Raw genomic sequence first — 18,240 nt, forward strand, 5'->3', positions numbered from 1 at the left:
CACCATCATCAGCATCATCACCATCATCATCAATATCATCACCACCATTATCATCATCACCATCATCATCACCATCACCATCAACATTATTACCATCAACATCATCATCACCATCATCACCACCACAATCACTATCATTATCAACATCACCACCAACATCACCATCACAATCATAATCACTATTATCATCATCACCATCACCACCATCACGACCATCATGATCATCACCATCATCACCACTATCACCATCACAGTCACCATCATCACTACCATCATCATCACCACCATGATCTTCATCACCACCACCATCACCACCGTCATGATTATCACCACCATTATCATCATCATCGCCATCGACATCATCATCATCATCACCCTCATCACCATCATCATTACCATCAGCATCACCAACACCATCACTATTGTCACCACCATCACCATCACCACCATCATCACCAATGTCATCACTATCATCACCACCCACCATCACCATCATCATCACCCACCATCACCACCATCAGCATCAGCATCACCACCACCATTATCACCATCATAACTATCATCACTACTATGACTGTCATTATCACCATCACCACAATCACCACCACCATCACCATCACCATCATCACCAACAGCACCACCACCACCATCATTCTTTCCATTATCATCACGATTGTCATTTATGGGGCCACCATGGAGGCAGGTCCCTGGAAACGCTCTTCCCCTGTGGTGCCTCAGTGCCTCCCAATTGGTCAGGCAGCTTATCTTACTGCTCCCTGCTGCCCCAGGGTCAGGATGGGCAGTTTAGGGTACATGCCTGATACAAGGAGCTCCCTAGCCCCCAGGCAAGCAGCCTCTCCCTGCTTAAGCTGCTCTTCACATCCTGGTTATGGCACAAAAACCTACTCCAAAGTGAGGGACAATGGTCCAGTGAGGCCTGGCCCCCACTGCCTCCCCCCCCTTCAGACCCAGCTGATGAGAACAAAGCTGGACTTTAATATTCTTCTCTGCCATCTGCTCAGACCCACCTGTGGGGCTTTCCCATAGCACCCCTTTCCTCCCAGGGTGACCCGAATCTGGGGAAGGCCCAGCTCCCTACCCTGCCCCTCCCCCACCCTGCCCTGGCAGCCGCTATGGTTCCCAGTCTCCCGTTGCACAACTGAGTGTCAGGAAACAGCCAGAGTAGACTTCCCAGTGGGGCCATCCTGTATTTGCTCTGTCCACAATGAATCAAGCCACTGCCGTGGACAGTCACTTTCCACCAATGACCAGCTGCCCCATGCTGGGAAAAGGACAGAGGGGCAAGCAAGAAAGGAAGAGGCTGGCAGGTGGATTCCAGGAAGCAGGTGGGTCCCTGCTTCCTGACCGGGACGTGGTCTTGGGTGGGTCATTCCTTCTCTCTGGGCCTCAGTTTCTCCCTCTGCACAAGAGGGGTGCTAAGCCCTTCCTTGCTTGCTACCACAGTCCGAGCTATTGTTCTGTACTAGCAGGGTGAATCGTCTGACATGGAATGGTATTCAACCGCTCTGTAAAGAAGCAGTTTCCTGTAGTTCAACCCAATACGTAGCACCTTTCCAAATAATCACAGCTATGGGGTCTTGCATGCTTACTGTGAGCAGGAGCTCCGTTGGGTGTGATATGTTTTCATCATATTTCCTGCCAAACTTCTCTTGGCATTGGGCCTGGGCCAGTTGGAGGGGCAGGCAGGGAGGGGTGTCCAGATGCTCGTCCCACAGAGGTACTACGGCATCCCTGAGGTGTAGGAAGGTGGAGAAAACGGTACTGCATCGGGTGGGGGTGGTGCTGGGTGGACTTGAAGGAGCTACTTGGAGAGCCTCTTGAAGAAGACGGAGACCTCCAGGGGCACCTGAGCGACAGCGAGAACGCCTCCTTCCTTCTGAGTGGCGCTCCATTTACTTGCTGCAAGAGAAAACATTCATTTCTCTCTACGCTACTCAGCACATACAGGGCTACAGAGTGTGATTCAAGGACAGGGCACAAGAGGGAAGAGTTGTTGGCCTGGGGCCTGACCAGCATTGGTTGTGAAGAAGGAGGTTTAGGGCTATGGGTCACTCTCGTGACAGTACCGGGCACCAGATCCCCAGTGACAGGCGGGCTTCTCTGTTACTTAATAAACTTTGTGTGTGTGCATGGACATGTGCATGGATGTGTGTATGAGTGTGTGCACGTGGTGTGCATGGATGTGTGTGTGTGTGTTCACGTGTGCGTGCGTGTGTGGTATGGGACATCCTCTAAAGCTCTGAGCAGAAGCCCCATGGCCCCGGGTAACGAGGGCGCTCTCCATGTAACAGTCAGCTCCCGCTGAGAGAAGCAATGTCTCCAGTCCGTCCCTCGTCGCATCATCTCACACCGGGACTGAAGGAGCAGGAGGCTGGCTGAGGACAAAACTGGGACAGCACCGGGCTCCTCTCCCAAGCCGGTCCCCAACCCTGACACCCCAATCTTCCCCGCCCAGAGGGACCTTTCTTTTTCTTTTCTTTTTTTCTTTTTTTTAAAGATTTTATTTATTTATTTGACAGAGAGCAATCACAAGTAGGCGGAGAGGCAGGCAGAGAGAGAGAGAGAGAGAGAGAGAGAGAAGCAGGCTCCTTTCTGAGCAGAGAGCCCGATGCAGGACTCAATCCCAGGACCCTGAGATCATGACCTGAACTGAAGGCAGCGGCTTAACCCACTGAGCCACCCAGGCGCCCCCAGAGAGAACTTTCTAAACAGCAAATGGACTACTTGTCTCCCACCTCACTTAAAACCTTCCCTTTCTCCTGATCCCTGCGGGGTCCAGGGCAGACTCCCCAGCCCGGCTCCTGTGCCCTGCAGGCTCGGTTCCCACCAACCTCTCCAGCATGGGCCCCGTCACTCCCACGCCATCCCACTGCCGGCCACTCGGACCCCAGGTCCTCCACACGCCCCACGCTCTCTGCCCTCCACTCTTCCCCGCCGACGAACACCGCTCCTTTTCTCAAGACTCAAATTAGGGCAATGCCCATCCAAAACACCAAGTGAGCTGGCAAAAAAAAAAAAAAAAAAAAAAAAAAAAAGAGCAAAGAGAAGAGGAAATCCCACTTCTGACAAGGATGTGGAGGAGGGGACTCCTCTGTGTCGCCAAACTGGCACCACATTAGACAGTGTTCGTGTTTTTGATTTGTCATGTGTTTTGTCATCTCTCTTTGGGGAGAGAGGTTTTTTTTTTTTTTTTTTAAATCAGCTTAATTAAGGTGTAATTGGCATACAGTAAAACGCACACATTTTAGGTTCAGGGTTCAGTGAGTTTTCACAAATGTGCATTATGCGCGTAACCAACCCTGTAGTGGAAATGGCGCATTCGGCCACGGACCTCAGAAAGTGCTCTTCCAACCTCTGGCCCTCAGACTGCCCTCCTTGCCCGAGGCAACCACCGGTCTGATTTCTGCCATTCTAGATCCATTTGGGGGGTTCGAGAACATTCTGTACCTGGAACCAAACAGTATGTGCTTGATTAATCTGGCTCTTTTTGTTCAGCAGAATGTTTTGGAGATTCTCAGCTGTTGTCTCATATGCTAGTAGTTAGTTCCTTTTGATTGCTACATAGTATTCCCTGTATGAAACTGTTATGATGTGTCTTTCCATTTTCCTGATGACTGGCATTTGAACTGTTTCTAGTTCTTGGCTATTTTGAATAACAGAATAACATCGTAGTCTTATCAGTGACATGTTTTTCTCTCCCTTGAATGGTAGGGCATGATAGAAAGGGATTCGGTCACTTTTTGACTCGTGGCATTCCAAGGAAACATCACCATATGAAATGCTAGAGGCAATTCTCCCTCTATAAAGCTGGAAAAAAATTAAATGCTACGGATATAAAGAGAGGGCACCATAAGTACAGGGAACCTAGGAAGAGCACGACAGGGGTGTGCGTCCATTAAAATTATAACCACTGACTACACGGAAACCTGGAAAATGACTCAAAATATATGAAATGAACAGGGATACAAAACTGTACCATAACATAAGAAGGCTTTGGGGAAGTATTCGTTCATAGGGCTAAAGCTGTGACCCGGTCAGGCAGAAACACTCATGGACTGTGGATGCACACATCTGGGGTGCTGGGCACTATCGGGGCCTGGGGACCTCCTGGTGACGACAGAGGCCACCTTCCTGTTCCACGGCAGGGGGTGGAGACCACACGTGCCTCATTTCTTGTTTTAGGTGTTGGGAGCTAGTTCAGGTAACACCACATTTACCGGAAATAGATGTGTAACTTGGACACCTCCTCCTTGTAGAAGGATCCCTGCCTCTGAGGCTGGGTTGACAGCCCCCCTCCCCCAGTGGACTTTTGTTCCCCCTTGGTTGTTACCACACTCAGCTGGAATGGAATCAGTGGTTTGCCTTCATGCCCTCACACCTGCCCCAGAGCCCTTCCCCATCACTCACCCGAACCCCACCTAGCCTGGGAAGTGTCTGAATCACTTTCAGCATTTGATTTGTGGCTGGCTTTCACCCTGGATGCTCAGTGAGGCACAAATTGGGTAAAAAACCTAAGAGCTTTTAAAACAAGACAAAACAGGGCCAACTGAGTGTCTCAGTCAGTAAAGCGTCTGCTTTGGGCTCAGGTCGTGATCTCAGGGTCCTGGGATGGAGCCCCATATCAGGCTCCCTGCTCAGCAGAGAGCCTGCTTCTCCCTCTCCCTCTGCCGCTCCCACCTGCTCTGGCTCTTCCGCTCTATCTCAAATAAATAAACAATCTTTAAAACAAAAGAAAACAAAATGAAAAAACAAAACAAAACAAAAGAAGAACCTCTTCGCTTGCTTAGAGGTCCCTCTATGAAATCTACACATTTAATGATACTACTCCAGCCCACACCCGCCTTGGCTTTGAACAGCCTGACCTTGGGGCCCCTGTAACCCTTCAGGTCAGGGTTCTGAATTAGACCAAGGCTTGGAGGCTTTAGCTACAGTGGGCTTTGGGGGAGGGAGGGAAGGATTTGTGCAAAGCATTTCACAAGAGTTCATGGATTGTGTCACCATGGGGCTCTAGGGCTCCTCCCACAGCTCATTATAAAATCACTGTACCCTCCAGCCAGCAGTTCTGCTGGACTCCAGGAGTCTCTCCGTCTAGGCATGGTGCTGTCCTGGGTCCTTGCTGCCCTGAGCCTCCTTCCTCTGCTGCATGCCCAGAGCCCAGTGTGTGCCAACCTCACAGCAGCGCCCGTCACCAACGCCACCCTGGACCAGGTGCGTCCCTCGACCCCCGAGCACCAGGGGCAGCTGCCTCCTTCCCTGGGCTCCCCTTCTCCCGCTGGCTTGTGGTCGCCACCCCCCCCCCACCCCCCGTCTGCTTCTGCCCGCTTCTGTCTGCTTCTGCCCTCTTCTCTCCTGGGTCCTGGGGTGACCTTCTGACCAGGCTCTGGACGCCTTCTTCTGCTTCCTAACTCAGAAGCCTCATGGCAAGTTCCCTCAGAGGGGACATCCTGTCCTGGCCCCGGAGGGCCACCCAGTGTCTGGGGGAGGTTCCTGACCCTCGGAGTGAGCTCCTGCCTGTGTCCTCCTCGCCTGGGGCCCCAGTCTCCCTGCGTGTAAAAAGGAGGGGGACATCTCTGTACCTGGCTGGCTGGCAGGCAGGGGCATTCGGCTCCCAGCCTCTGTCATCAGCTCTTGGCTTCTCCCCAGATCTCTGGCAAGTGGTTTTGTATCGCCGCCGCCTTCCACAACCCGGACATCAATCAGTTGGCTGGAATGCTCCAAGCGGGCTTCTTTTACTTGGAGCCCAACCATACGGATGACACAATACGGCTCATAGACTATCAAACCATGTAAGACCCCCACATGCTAGCTTGCCCCCAGCCCCAGCTTCTGCTCCTAGCTGCTGGGAAACCTCGAGCAAGTCCCTCCTTCCTCCTGACCTCAGCCTTTTCATCTGTGGATGGGGAGGGCGGTTTACTCGGCCCCAACTCTTGCCCTCGATGATCATGACCGGTGATTGTTCACTTCTTCCCCTTGACGATCTTTCTGTTTCCCCCTTCCTTCTGTCTGGCTTTAGTGGGAATCACTGCATCCATAACTCTACTTGTCTAAAGGTCCAGAGGGAAAATGGAACCCTGTCCAAACACGGTGAGGACCAATGGGAGGACTGGGGTGTGTCATGGGGACCTGTGGATGGACCAGACAATAAATAGGGTCAGTGCTGGGGCGAAGCCACGAAGAACCCAGGACAGGCCTTCTTCCTACATTTCTGACGTCCCAGGGTCTCCACATGGCAATAACGAGTAATAACTGTCCCCAGATTTGAGCTCTATGTGCCAGGCACTGTTTGAAGTACTTTTACTAGGATTAACCCACCCGAGACTCACAATCTTAGGAGGACCTGACAGCGATCAGCTGAGGAAACAGAGAAACAGAGAAGTCAATTGTTTCCCTGACGTCACACAGCCTGTAATTAGAACTAGAATTCAAACCGAGGGCTGGCTGCAGGCCTGCCTCTCTCCACTACTCTTTCCCCTTTGGGACCTGAGGGTGGCAGTCAGTCTGTGTCAGGCAGGGAATGACCCCACTCCTGTCCCCACCATCGCCCCAGAGAGGGCACATAGTAGTGGGCATACAAATGCTGGTGGGATTAAACCAACAGCCCTGGGCAGCCCTGAGGCTCCTGTCTGTGCCTCACTTTTCTCATCTGTAAAATGGGGAGAAAGTCCCTGACAGCCACAGTCGGCACGAGGCTCCTACGATTCCACATCTCTTTGCAAGGCCCGGCACACAGACGGAGTGAAGGTCGTTGGCCCAGGTGAACTCCCAGCCTTCACTGACCGCTGGGGGGGCCACGGGAACACTCATGGTCCCTCACCTGTGATCAGACCCATTGTGCTATGTGGTCTCACCCAGAGGTTTTCTTCTCCAGAGTCCGGCAAAGAAGACTTTGCCGATCTCCTGCTCACCAAAGATCCCAGGATCTTCATGCTGGGCCACTCCCTGAGAGATGAGCAGAACAAGGGACTGTCCTTGTATGGTAAGCACCCCTCCAATATCCACCTCACCCAGAACTCACCCAGCAGACCACCTGTCCCTGTGGCTGGGCCCCCAGAACCCCCGCCCTCCCCTGAGCCCCAGCTAGGCCCCCGGCGTGCTCACCCAGCCCCCTTGTTCCCTCCTGCAGCTGACAAGGCAGAAGTGACTGAGGAACAAATGAGAGTTTTCCATGAAGCCATCACGTGCTTTGGCATGCGGAAGTCGGAGATCAATTACACTGATGCGAAAAAGGTGAGCGCAATGCAGACGAGGCTATGCCCGCCCTCGGAGCCCTCCTGCCTGGGGGCAGCCCCAGAGGCCCGGATAGGGAGACCAGCTGCCCAAGGCTGCATAGTGAGGCAGGATGTCCTACTTGTAAGCACCTGCCTCCCTGCAGGGACAGCTGAGCTCCCCAGAGGCCCAAAGGTTGAGGGCCCAGGAGGGAAAGTCCCTGGGAAACAGAGAGGACAGGAAGGGAGGAGGAACAGTGGGAATAAGGGTGGCAGTGGGAACTTGACGGGGAAACACACAAGGGTGATTATCGCTTACACCTGCCGGCCACAGCCCAGACATCAGATACGTCAGAGGCTTTCCTTGGTCGTGTCCTATAAGGCAATCTCTAAAATGGAGAGCTGCTGAGCGGGCTATACTTTTTCAGATATGCATGAAATACTTTTATTATCATCAAAGTAAAAAGGTCTCCATTGGCCACCTGAGGCCATCTCTCCTGCCCACCAGCGGCCTAAAGCTCCTTCAGTCCCCACGCCTGGCAGCTGCAGGAAAGGACTGGGCACAGCACCAACTGGCCCTGGTGTGCCTCCTGCCTTCCCTATCCACTGGCTGGGGGACCGCAGACAGGATGCAAGGACCCCTGAACCTCGGTTACATCATCCCCACAAAATCCAGATCGGTCCAGGGGCTTGGCGAGTCCTCAGTACACGGCAGCTGTTTGTAAAGCCTCGAGCCCCCATCGGGTGTGCAAGAAGCTGAGGCTCAGAGCTGGACCGTGCCTCTCCCCGGGTCCCTGAGCTGACGCCCCAGTCCGGAGCTCATCCACCCTTGCCCTCACAAGAGCCCCTTGCATCACCGGGCTCCCCTCTCACTGTCTTCCAGGATCTGTGTGGGCCGCTGGAGAAGCAGCACAAGGAAGAAAGGCAGAAGGAAAAGGAGGAACACACGGCATTGGACTAGGACCCTGCGGACCGTGGGGCCCATCCTCAGCCCTAGGCCCACCCCTTTTGTACATGATGTTTTTGTCTCAGGTGCATTAATAAAGCTTCTGCCTGTGAAACAGGAGACAGGGGCTCGTTTGCTCATGTTGTCATTCATTCATTCATTCATGGGTCTTGAAGCCCGCCCTGAGCTGAGCCCTGGCTGATCAGGGCATAAGGCCCAGCCCTTGGTGGGAAGAGCCCCCGCTGTCATATGCACATGGCTGGGGGGATGATGGGCACAGAATGTTGTGGGAACCCAGCACGCGGAGGTTCCTTCTGCAATGAAGTCTGGGAGGGCTTCCTGGAAGGGGCATCTGAACCAGCCCAGAAAGATTTGGAGGTTTGAACACCTGCTCTTCCAGCTGCAAGCCAAGGACTGGGAGGATGTTTGGCAAACGCCGAGGCAGAGCGCCCCGGTAGAAGTTCAGGTAAATGAGGGTGGGGCGGCGGGTGGAGGACTGCAGCAGGTGGTACCAGGCGTGCGGGACCACGCATCAGACCTCACCGTGGCCATCTGGGAGGCAAGTTGGGAGGGGGCTTGCCTGGAGGCAGAGAGAAGCAAGTGTGGTGGTCAGCAGGGTGGGGCGGGGGGCTGGGAATAAAGCTAAGGGAGGACACAGCTGGCATTGGTGGGAAGCTCCTGGAGCTTACGAAGGAAGTGCAGTAACAGGGAAAACAGACTTTTTGGAGTCAGGCATTGTGAGATGGTGCAGGCCAGCCTTTGGGACCTCAGTCTCTCTTCTAGGAAGGGGGCACATGGCAGGGGTCCGGGAGGCTGGCAGGTGCCCTCTGTGAGCTGCCATGCTGAGTACCGAGCTCAAGGATTAGTGTCTACTGGGTGCTCGGGAAAGGGTGGCTGGAGTTGCCGTCTGCTACTAGGCGGAGCACTGGAGTGAGTCCCGGCTCCTGCTTTGACAGACACCAATGTGCTGTGTGTCTCTTACCAGCTCTGACCTCAGTTAAGGAGGGGCTTGGCCTGGCAGTCTCTCTGGTCAAAATGCCCAATGGGGGCGCCTGGGTGGCTCAATGGGTTAAAGCCTCTGCCTTCAGCTCAGGTCATTGTCTCAGGGTCCTGGGATCAAGCCCCAAATCAGGCTCTCTGCTCAGCGGGGAGCCTGCTTCCCCCTCTCTCTGCCTTCCTGCCTACTTGTGATCTCTGTCAAATAAATAGATGAAATCTTTAAAAAAAAAATGCTCAAAGTCCTGACCCAGGCTGCTGGGCAGCATGGAGAAATAGAAATCCCCATGGGGGGTGCCTGCGTGGCTTAGTCGTTAAGTGTCTGGTTTGGCTCGGGTCATGATACCAAGGTCCTGGGATCAAGCCCCACATCAGGTCTCCCGGCTTGGTGGGAAGCCTGCTTCTCTCTTTCCCACTCCCCCTGCCTGTGTTTACCCTCTCACTCTGCCAGGTAAATAAATAAAATCTTAAAAAAAAAGAAAGAAAGAAAGAAAAAAAGTAAAAAAATAAACCCCCATAGGAAGGCAGGCCGAGTCTGGAAATGGGCACTCACTAGATCCCCCGAGGGAAGGGTTCGGCTCGTCTTGGAACTTTCTACCCCACAAACTTGAGTCAAGAAACCACACCTCGAGGACACACACACACACCACGAATGTGGGCCGCTTTGGGATTTTTTTTTTTTCTTTTTAAAAAAGATCAATATTCATTCTTCTTCATTTGCCCTCATAACGAAAATAGATTTTTAAACGCATCAAATATACACATATCACCGATGCATACACGTTCCAGAAAAGCTGAGGTACCCGCTGCTACGAACCGGGGAGCACGACAGGGGCTGGCCTCCCGGCTGCACAGCGCGGCCCGCAGGGAGCTGCCCACTAGCCAGGTCCCACAGGGATCCCAGCGACAGAGCTGGGGAGGCCGGGATGAGCTACAGAGAGGGACCGTGGTGGACGGCTTCCGGGTCCCCCGGGGAGTGAGGATCTCTCTTCCCAGCAGGCCCACGGGAAAGGACTCTCTGACCATGGAGAAGCTGGGCACACGTCCTCCTAGGGGCCTGACATCTTGACATTTCAATGGTCCCAAAGTGCTCTACTGGCCACCAGTCACTAGGGGGAAAGTGCCCGGACATCCCTTCCCCAAGATGCCGACTCCAGAGCGGCAGATCCTGGACGAAGAGACTCGTTTGCACCAGAGACCGAGGCCCGAGCCCTTTTTATCTGGCCTTGTGGGTTGAACCAAAGACCAGGAAAACTCCGTTTCAAAACAAATCTGTCCGTCTGTATATGAAATACGTATTATTAGCCAGAGGTGGACGGTGCAGGACCAGGAGACCCCAAAGATCGCATCTGGGCAGAAGGCAGCCGAGGTCCCAGCTCTTCCTGCAGTGGCCGGGCTCCCGGTAAGTTCCCTCTCCAGACGACCAGGCCAACACTCCTTGCACAGTGGAGACACCCAGCAGGCAAGGCCTGAGCTAGAAGGACACCTCTCAGGAGGGACCTGTGGGGCCTTCAGCAGTGACTCCAGCAGACCCCCTGCCCGGAGGGCAGCAGCAGCCCGCCCGCCAGCCTGCTCCCCCCCCCCCCCCGCCCCAGCCAGTTCTGGGTCTCCTGGGAAGTCAGAAGAGGCAGGAGCCCCGCAGGCTTCGGGTCTGGCGCAGGTCGGCAGACAGGGAGTGGCTCATGTGCTTGGTGGTGGAGCGGATGCCCTCGGCGGCCTGCATGGCTTCTGCGAGTGCCGTGTTGAGCTCCTCCAGGTCCTCCAGGTCCAGCTGGATGGAGCGTCGCTGCCCCCCGGCCACTCGGGAGGGGGTCGAGGGGGGCCAGTCAGCAGGGGCTGAGTGGGCTGAGGAGGCGGAGGTAGGTCCTGGAGGCACGTAGTACCTGAGGAGAGAGGGGTCTGCGTTCACGCACAGCAGCGAGAGCCGAGCAGAGTGCCGGGGTCGGCATGCACCCGTTGGGCCCCAGCCCCTACTTTCAGGGGCTCAGTGTCTGCACCTCTCAAGTGGGAGTAATAAACAGCTCCTTCGAGGATGCAGCCGAGGGATGAAGCATGAGGAGAGCAGTGCCTGACCCGGAACAGGTGCACGACAACGGTCCTTCCTTCTCCCCATTGACTCGGTATGTCTTTATTGATCCTATACTATGTGCCAGCCGCGGAGCCCGGCCCTGCGGTGACACCGCTGACCCGCTGGTTCCTGGGGCTTCTAACCTGAGAGCCAGATCGCAGGGACAGCAGGGTCACCCCAGGCTCTCAGTCCGGCAGCTCCTCACAGGTAAAAGGCACTGCCCCACCCAGAGCCAGCACTGCATCCTGGGTCCAGGGGCCAGGCTCAGAGCTAAGTGTTTGCTCTATCAGCACATGGTTTGCTTCTTTGGTGGGCTCCGTTATGCTTTATGGATGAGCAAGGGAAGATCAGAGGGGCTACGTATGCAGGAGGCTTGGTCCCCAGTGCTAGCTATTCTGGGGAGTTGGCCATAGGATGCTGGCCATGGGACTTTACCCTTCAGGGACTACTGTCCCCCCACCGAAAGGAGCCACAGTTAGCCACCTCCCAGGATCGACCCAACAGGAAAAGCTCCACTGACTGCCTGGGCACTCACAGTGCCTCTGTCAATGTCAGCTCAGGGTCAGACAGCTGCAAGGGGCGGTGCTCTATTCACACCCAGAGCTCGTCATCAGCATCCAGTGATGCCCATACATACCATCTGAACCCCATGAATAGGCTTCTTGACTCCTATTCCCTCCTCTGGGGACTAGCTGGTCTAACGACTGGGTTTCTGCACACCCCTAGCTTCTAGGAACTGGATGACCAGCTTGGCCCCAAAGTGCTTCAAAACTCCCCCTAAGGGGGTGCCTGGGTGGCTCAGTGGGTTAAGCTGCTGCCTTCGGCTCAGGTCACGATCTCAGGGTCCTAGGATCGAGTCCTGCATCAGGCTCTCTGCTTGGCAGGGAGCCTGCTTCCCTCTCTTTCTCTCTCTCTGCCTGCCTCTATGTCTGCTTGTGATTTCTCTCTGTCAAATAAATAAAATCTTAAAAAAACCCACACACACAACTCCCCCTAAGGCAGAAGCTACAACCTACCCAGTCCATCAAAACAAAAACCTTTTTTAGCTAGAAAGCCCCTGGTGCAGAGGCTGGAAGACAGACGGCCAGCAGGTGGCAGCACAGGCCCATACATTCCTGAGGGCGCCCTGGCCTGTCACTGAGCATGCTCAGTTTGGCAGAAGACAGCTGGAGAAACCTGAGGGCATCATCAGCCCCAATTTTAGGAGCACTGGAAGTAGTATGGCTCCTGGCCAACTTCTATATACTGTTGGCTTTCCATGCAGTAGTTCGTTTACTCTCTACCACAACCCATTTCACAGAGGGAAACACTGAGGCACAGACTAGGAACAAAGTGACCCCCGGCCAAGGTTATATGGCTCCCACCGACCAGGTATGTTGGGCACTACAGCCCAGGGCCTTTCCCCTTCCCTACGACCGGACCATTTATGGGGATAGCAGCCTGCTTAGGTCTGTCCACAGGTCTGAGCCTGGAAGGACATGGAACAGCCTCAGAAGCGGTGAGTCCCATGCCTACCAGGGGAACTCGGAGCTTTATCCCAGGCCACCAAACTCCAGGCAAAACCTGCCCTTCCCAGTGAGCAGGAGCATAGGCAGGGGTCTTAGCCCCTGTGCTGGGGGCCTGAGCGTGCAGAACGGCCTCTCGTAGCTGATGGAGGAGAACGTTCCCAGACTCTGCTGAGGGCGGCAAGATGCCCCACTGCAGGCCAGGGTCCTCACGGGCCCAGGGGCTGGCTGGTACTGGTGCCTCTGCTCCCATCAAGCACCAGGGCCCACAGGGACCCCCGCCTCTTGTTGCCACAGACAAAGGCTTCTGACCAAGACTCCCGACAGACTCATTTTCTACTGAGGGACACTGAGGCACAGACCTAGCGGGTGTCCTGTTGCAGCCACCTTTCCTCGTCTGTCTCCTAGGACAGCAGTGCACAGTAGTCCTGTGGGCTGGGAGGGTGGTGCTGCCTTCTGATCGGGCCGTGAGCTCGCGCCTGCACCGCCCCGCACATTGCGCACACATCACCCGAGCGCCTGCCCACGTGCTTCGTTTAATCCTTGCACAACCGTCCCTGGTCCAGACTATTACCCCATTTACTAGGTGGGAAAACTGAGGCTCAGAGAAGCAGGCGCTCTACTGAGGCCGTGGCAGCAGCAAGCAGCAGACGGGACTCTGGTGCAGCAACGAGTCTCCAACCTGAACCACTTCTGCCTCCACGGCTCACGTCCTTTTTCTCCTGCAGATGTTCTGTCCACATCCACAAAGAGGGCGTGTTCCTCCTCTCACAGCCCTGCCCAGTCCTCCTCCACGCTCGGGGCCTCAGACACGGGGAATGTCTTAGAGACGGTCACAGCCAAGAGGGGCCTAAGGACCCACAACCACCAAGAGGCATGTATGCGGCCTCCTGGTTGGGATCCCAGACAGAAGACGTTCCGGTAAAAACTGAAGAAAGCCCAAGAAACTGTGGGCTTTCGTTAAGAGTGAGTTATTACTATTGGCTCACTATCAAAGGTGCCAGACGAACGTAACAACAAGGGAAACTCTGTGTGTGTGTGTGTGTGTGTGTGTAGGGAGTATATGTAACTCTGTACTATCTGCTCCATTTCTCTTACATCTAAAAATATTCTTAAAAATTAAGCCTATTAAGAAACAGTGAGGGAGCAATTACTTGCTTGCCGGGAAGACCCACGAGGAAATGGGGAGCTTCCCACGTGCTTTCCCTGCGAGCTCAGGGCCCTCTGCCGGCTCCTTCACTGCCGAGTCCCCCCTCCCCCCGCCCAACCGACAGGCCAAGCCTCTCCCTGGGAGGCAGGAGCATTTAGGGCTTGTTGAGTGACTATATGAGCGTTCAGCATGTTCTGCTGGTTAAACACAGGAGTACCAGGTGCCTGGGTTCTCAGCTGCCTGACCCGGGTCTGACTATGATTCCTGCAGCGACTCAGACAGGCAGGGAAGGAAGGAAAGGAAGGTTCTTACACAGTGGCTGATGGAAAAGGCATGACGGGAACAGAGGAGACGTAGGCCAAGGCAGCAGGGGCAGGTGCTGGGGGCGCAGCTGCCAGATACCAGAGTCCTGGAGGTGGCCGGGCCGGCGACCCAGCACGCTTGCTCCGCTGCGTGGGGCTGGAGGCTGGGCGTGTGTTTCTCCTGCTGGCTGCCTTGTCTGGCCCTGTGAGGGAGGGACACCAGAGACAACAGTATGATCACTGGGGAAGATCTAGCCAAGACCGCCCCCCCCCCAAGTCCCTGCCCTGTGACAGGTGGACACGGGGCTGGCCACGCTGGGAGCGCTGGGCTTTGAGAAACAAATCTTCTGTCCACTTTGCTCTATCCCACACTGGGAGAGCCACCATCCCAGTGAAATACCCTATGGGCCCATGAACCCCCATAAAGGAGAGCTGGGGGTCTCTTTGGGAGAAGAGAGTGAGTGTCTGTCCCTACACTCACTGTGTAGGGACAGAGTGAGTGTCTGTCCCTACCTGAGGCGGCTGAGTCTGGGCCATCCGTCGCTGGGGGCAGCCCGACTCGACCACACAGGGGGCACTGCAGGGGATCAGTGGCGGACAGTCCTGGTGGGTCCCTGGTGACACTGCCAGCTGGAAGAGGAGGAAAAGATGTTAGGGGAGGATGAGGTCTGATCACTGGCCTGGAGCCCCCAAGCAGACCTCTGTCAGCACCGAGCTTCCCTTGGGGGCCACTGCAGAGGGGACAAGCTGCCTCCGAGACAGCGAGGTCAGCATGTAACAAGCCTGGGCTCCTGCTGAGGGCCTTCATGCATTCTGCTATCAAATCCAACAAGCCACGGTGCTGGCTGAGACATCACTCCCATTTTACAGACTGGTGAACTGAGGCTCCTAGAGCTTGAATGATTTGCCACAATGTCCAAGTAGGAAATCGGCAGTGCTATCTGAGCCCAAGCCCGGCTCTCCAGAACGCAGGCCCTGAACCTACGGTCCCTCCTCCACACTGAGACAGGCCCATTGTTCATATGGGAGTGGCCCACAGTGGCCCTCAGGCACCGGGGGGGTTGGGGGGGCAGTCAGTGGAGGCCTACAGGAGCAGACGGAGGGTGGGCACCTCGTTCTCTTCCCCTACAAATTCTCAACACCTCCCCCAGGTGGAATTCCAGGGTTGGCTCACCTCTTCCAGCTGCACCTCAGTGGGAGGCCTCCTACCCGCTGCCCTGGGTTGCAGGCTCCCACCTGTGCCTCCTAGCCCAGCTCAGACCAGTTTTGTCCTTGTCTGCTTAGCCCATGGCCCAGGATGGGATGGTGTTCAATGAGTGAGTGAGTGAATGAATGAATGAATGAATGGAGGAACGAATGAACAGGGAGGCCTGCTGGGACTCGAGCAAAGGCAAAGCAACACAATGGTGAAGAGCCAGAGCTCTGGACTCACAACCACCTGGGTTCAAATCCTGGCTCTACCACTAGTAAGCTGTGTGCCCTTGAGCAGGTTACTTAACCTCTCTGGGCCTCAGTTTCCTCACCTGTAAAATAGGCGTAGGAATAAAATGGACAAAACACATTTCATAGGGTTGTGAGGATTAATGTTTGTAAATCGCTTAGCATGATGCCCGGCTTCCAGTGGGGGTCTACTAAGGGACAAGCTCCTGAAAGGGCCTTGGGACCATCTCCAATCCTTTCATTCAGGACGTTGAGGCTGGAGGCTCAGAGATGTTAAGGAAGTTGCCTGAGATCACCCAGCAAGTCAGTGGCGGGACTGGGACTAGAGCCCAGTGCCCATATTCTCCAGCCACTGCTCTCCCCATGACTCTTCCCTGTTGGGTCTGGGGGAAGGAATCCGAGTGGTGAGGATGGAGGGGAGACAGGACAGAATTATCCCGCCTGGGCCCTACTGCCTGGCCCCACCCCCACCTTCTCAGGACTTAGGTCATGCGCATGGTTTCTCCCTGTCCTGGTCAAGGAGCGCAGCATTAGGCAGTGGCACCTGGAGACACAGGTGTGAGGACAGGAGACGTCGGGAGGGCTGAGGAGCACCCCCAAATCCTGCTCCCTTGTCCAGGCCCCCGTCTACGCCCTTTCCTAACAGGAGCAGCCGCAGCCTCTATGCACCGACCACTTCCCCAGGTACCATCCCTCACCTGATTCCCGGGTCCTGGCGGGTCGGCACTGGGGACAGGAGACTGAGCCACTGTGTCTTGGGGCCGTCTTGGGGGTCAGAACATGGTACTCCTTGCCTGGGAAGAAACCAGACCGTCCGCTTTGGCATGTCTGGAGAACCGAGGAGGATCGGGGAGGTCCTAAGAAGGCATGAACAAAGCCCAGCTCTGGCAGGCTGGGAAGCAGGCCAGGAGGACAGGAGAAGCAAGGACAAGCAGGGCTGCTTTCCCCAGACCCGCCACTGGCCAGGTGGCATTGGGATGGCTTGGGCACGGGGTGAGCTGGGTCTTCTCCTTGTGCCGTGAGCGGCTATGAAATGGGGACCGTCCCAGTCTGGGTCTCACGGGCGTCCTAAGGGGTGAGTGGGGCCGTGTCTGTGAGGTGCTCCGCCTGGCGTCCAGCACATGGACAGTGCTCCTGGCTGTCAGAAGGTTGGACAGATGCCTGGGTCTTTACCCAGACCTGTCACCTGCTGCCTTGTCCCTCTCTGAGCCTCAAGACAGACCTTCAGAATGTGGCCTGATCAATCCTCTTCTGGCCCCCCGAGTCCCCGCAGACTTCCCACTTCCTATTCCATGTGTGTTGCCTCGGGGGCCCCCAGACCGGCCCACTGTTCCCACATCTAACCCCTCAGCTCTGTCTGCTCCGTGGGAGAGGACATGCGTCTCTCACTTCCTGCCACGTCCCCTGCCCTCGGCCCTATGGATCTGAGGTGAACTGACGCCTCCCCCCCCCCCCCCCCGCAGGCTGCTACGAGTGACAGCCACCTCTGTAATTTACACACCTGATGTCATGGCTCATTTGTTATCGTCTGTTATCCAGTCAGATTCCTGGAAGTCAGAGCTATGTCCGTGTTTGTTTTCAGGTTAAGCACTCTGAAATCCTACTCTGTGTCACCAGAAGTCTTACTATGTACTGGGTGCCTAGTTCAGGAGACACGGGGGGGCTGATGCCTTGGGGAATCCGACCTGAAGGTGGGCGAGGGGCCAGTGATCTGGCATCCGCCCTGCACACAGCAGAACCCTCTTTGTGACCAACCAGCTAAAGGGGCTCCCCCAGAAGCCAGCATGGGGTCCAGGGCAGGGAGGCATCAGACTGTTTGCTGGGGGAAAGAATGGACTCACAGAGGAGGCACTTCCTGCAGCTCCCTGTGTCACAGATTCACAGAAAATGCTCATCTTTCAATGGCCCATGGTGAAAGGGGGAAGGCTTCAGTGATGGGGGTCTTCCCCGGGGGTTGGGCCATGCCCTGCAGCCCACCTGTGTACTGGCCCCAGAAGGAGACCCTGTCTGGCCGCCTGGTGCCACCAGCTCCTTTCATTCTGTCCCGAGTGGATTGGGCGCTGTCCTCGGTGGCCTGGCTCTTTTCAGAGAACCGCTGAGGGGAGGTTGGCTCAGATTCGGAACCTGGGGTAGGAAAAGAGGGGCATTGAAGGGGGACAGGGGATGTGTCACAGAGCTCAGGGAGAGAGCCAACCCTAACTTGAGGCTCTGGGGCTGAGCTTGGGTTTGATCCTGTGTCTGCCCCTTAGTAACATCCGCTGACACATGGGGACCCCTGACCTTGTGCTGAGCTCTGGGCTGGACCCACCGGGCCGTGCATGTACCCTCACGGCAATCCCCGGACGGGGACACTGTTACCACTGCAGTTCGCTGTCCCTTTAACTGCACAGAGCAGGTCAATGCCCGGGCCAAAGTCACACAGCCAAGAAGGAGTGAGGTGGGCTGAACCCCACCGCTTGTCCTTCAGGTACTTCCCCTGCACTTCCGAGCTCTGGTGTCTGCATCTGCAGAATATGGATGATACACCCCCGCCTTGCAGTGAAGATGGAACATGAGGACCACACAAAGCCCTTCTAGAAACCCTCGCGTGCGTGACATTCCATGGCC

General features: G+C 55.6%; 2 protein-coding genes across 41 annotated transcripts in view; one reads left to right on the forward strand and one right to left on the reverse strand.

The window, feature by feature from the left end:
- The first annotated feature begins 5,076 nt into the window (after positions 1–5,076).
- On the forward strand, positions 5,077–8,312 carry LOC309846288 (alpha-1-acid glycoprotein-like). The gene is made up of 6 exons (XM_082695172.1): positions 5,077–5,229; positions 5,665–5,807; positions 6,035–6,105; positions 6,890–6,997; positions 7,145–7,248; positions 8,110–8,312. Exons 1-6 carry the CDS (start codon positions 5,116–5,118, stop codon positions 8,185–8,187), a joined length of 618 nt encoding a protein of 205 aa, XP_082551298.1. The 5' UTR covers positions 5,077–5,115; the 3' UTR covers positions 8,188–8,312.
- Positions 8,313–9,821: 1,509 nt separating this feature from the next.
- Positions 9,822–18,240, reverse strand: part of AKNA (AT-hook transcription factor) — a 50,619-nt gene continuing 42,200 nt past the window's right edge. For all 40 annotated transcript variants that reach the window (XM_082695424.1, XM_082695439.1, XM_082695415.1 and 37 more), the window contains 5 exons: positions 17,611–17,757; positions 16,332–16,427; positions 14,707–14,823; positions 14,204–14,396; positions 9,822–11,051 (listed from right to left, as the gene is read on the reverse strand). In XM_082695424.1, coding sequence (XP_082551550.1) covers positions 10,787–11,051; positions 14,204–14,396; positions 14,707–14,823; positions 16,332–16,427; positions 17,611–17,757 — 818 coding nt within the window. In that variant the 3' untranslated portion in view covers positions 9,822–10,786. The remainder of the gene's footprint in view (positions 11,052–14,203; positions 14,397–14,706; positions 14,824–16,331; positions 16,428–17,610; positions 17,758–18,240) is intronic.

Source organism: Mustela nivalis, assembly GCF_964662115.1.
Source record: "Mustela nivalis genome assembly, chromosome: 13".
Taxonomy (NCBI): domain Eukaryota; kingdom Metazoa; phylum Chordata; class Mammalia; order Carnivora; family Mustelidae; genus Mustela; species Mustela nivalis.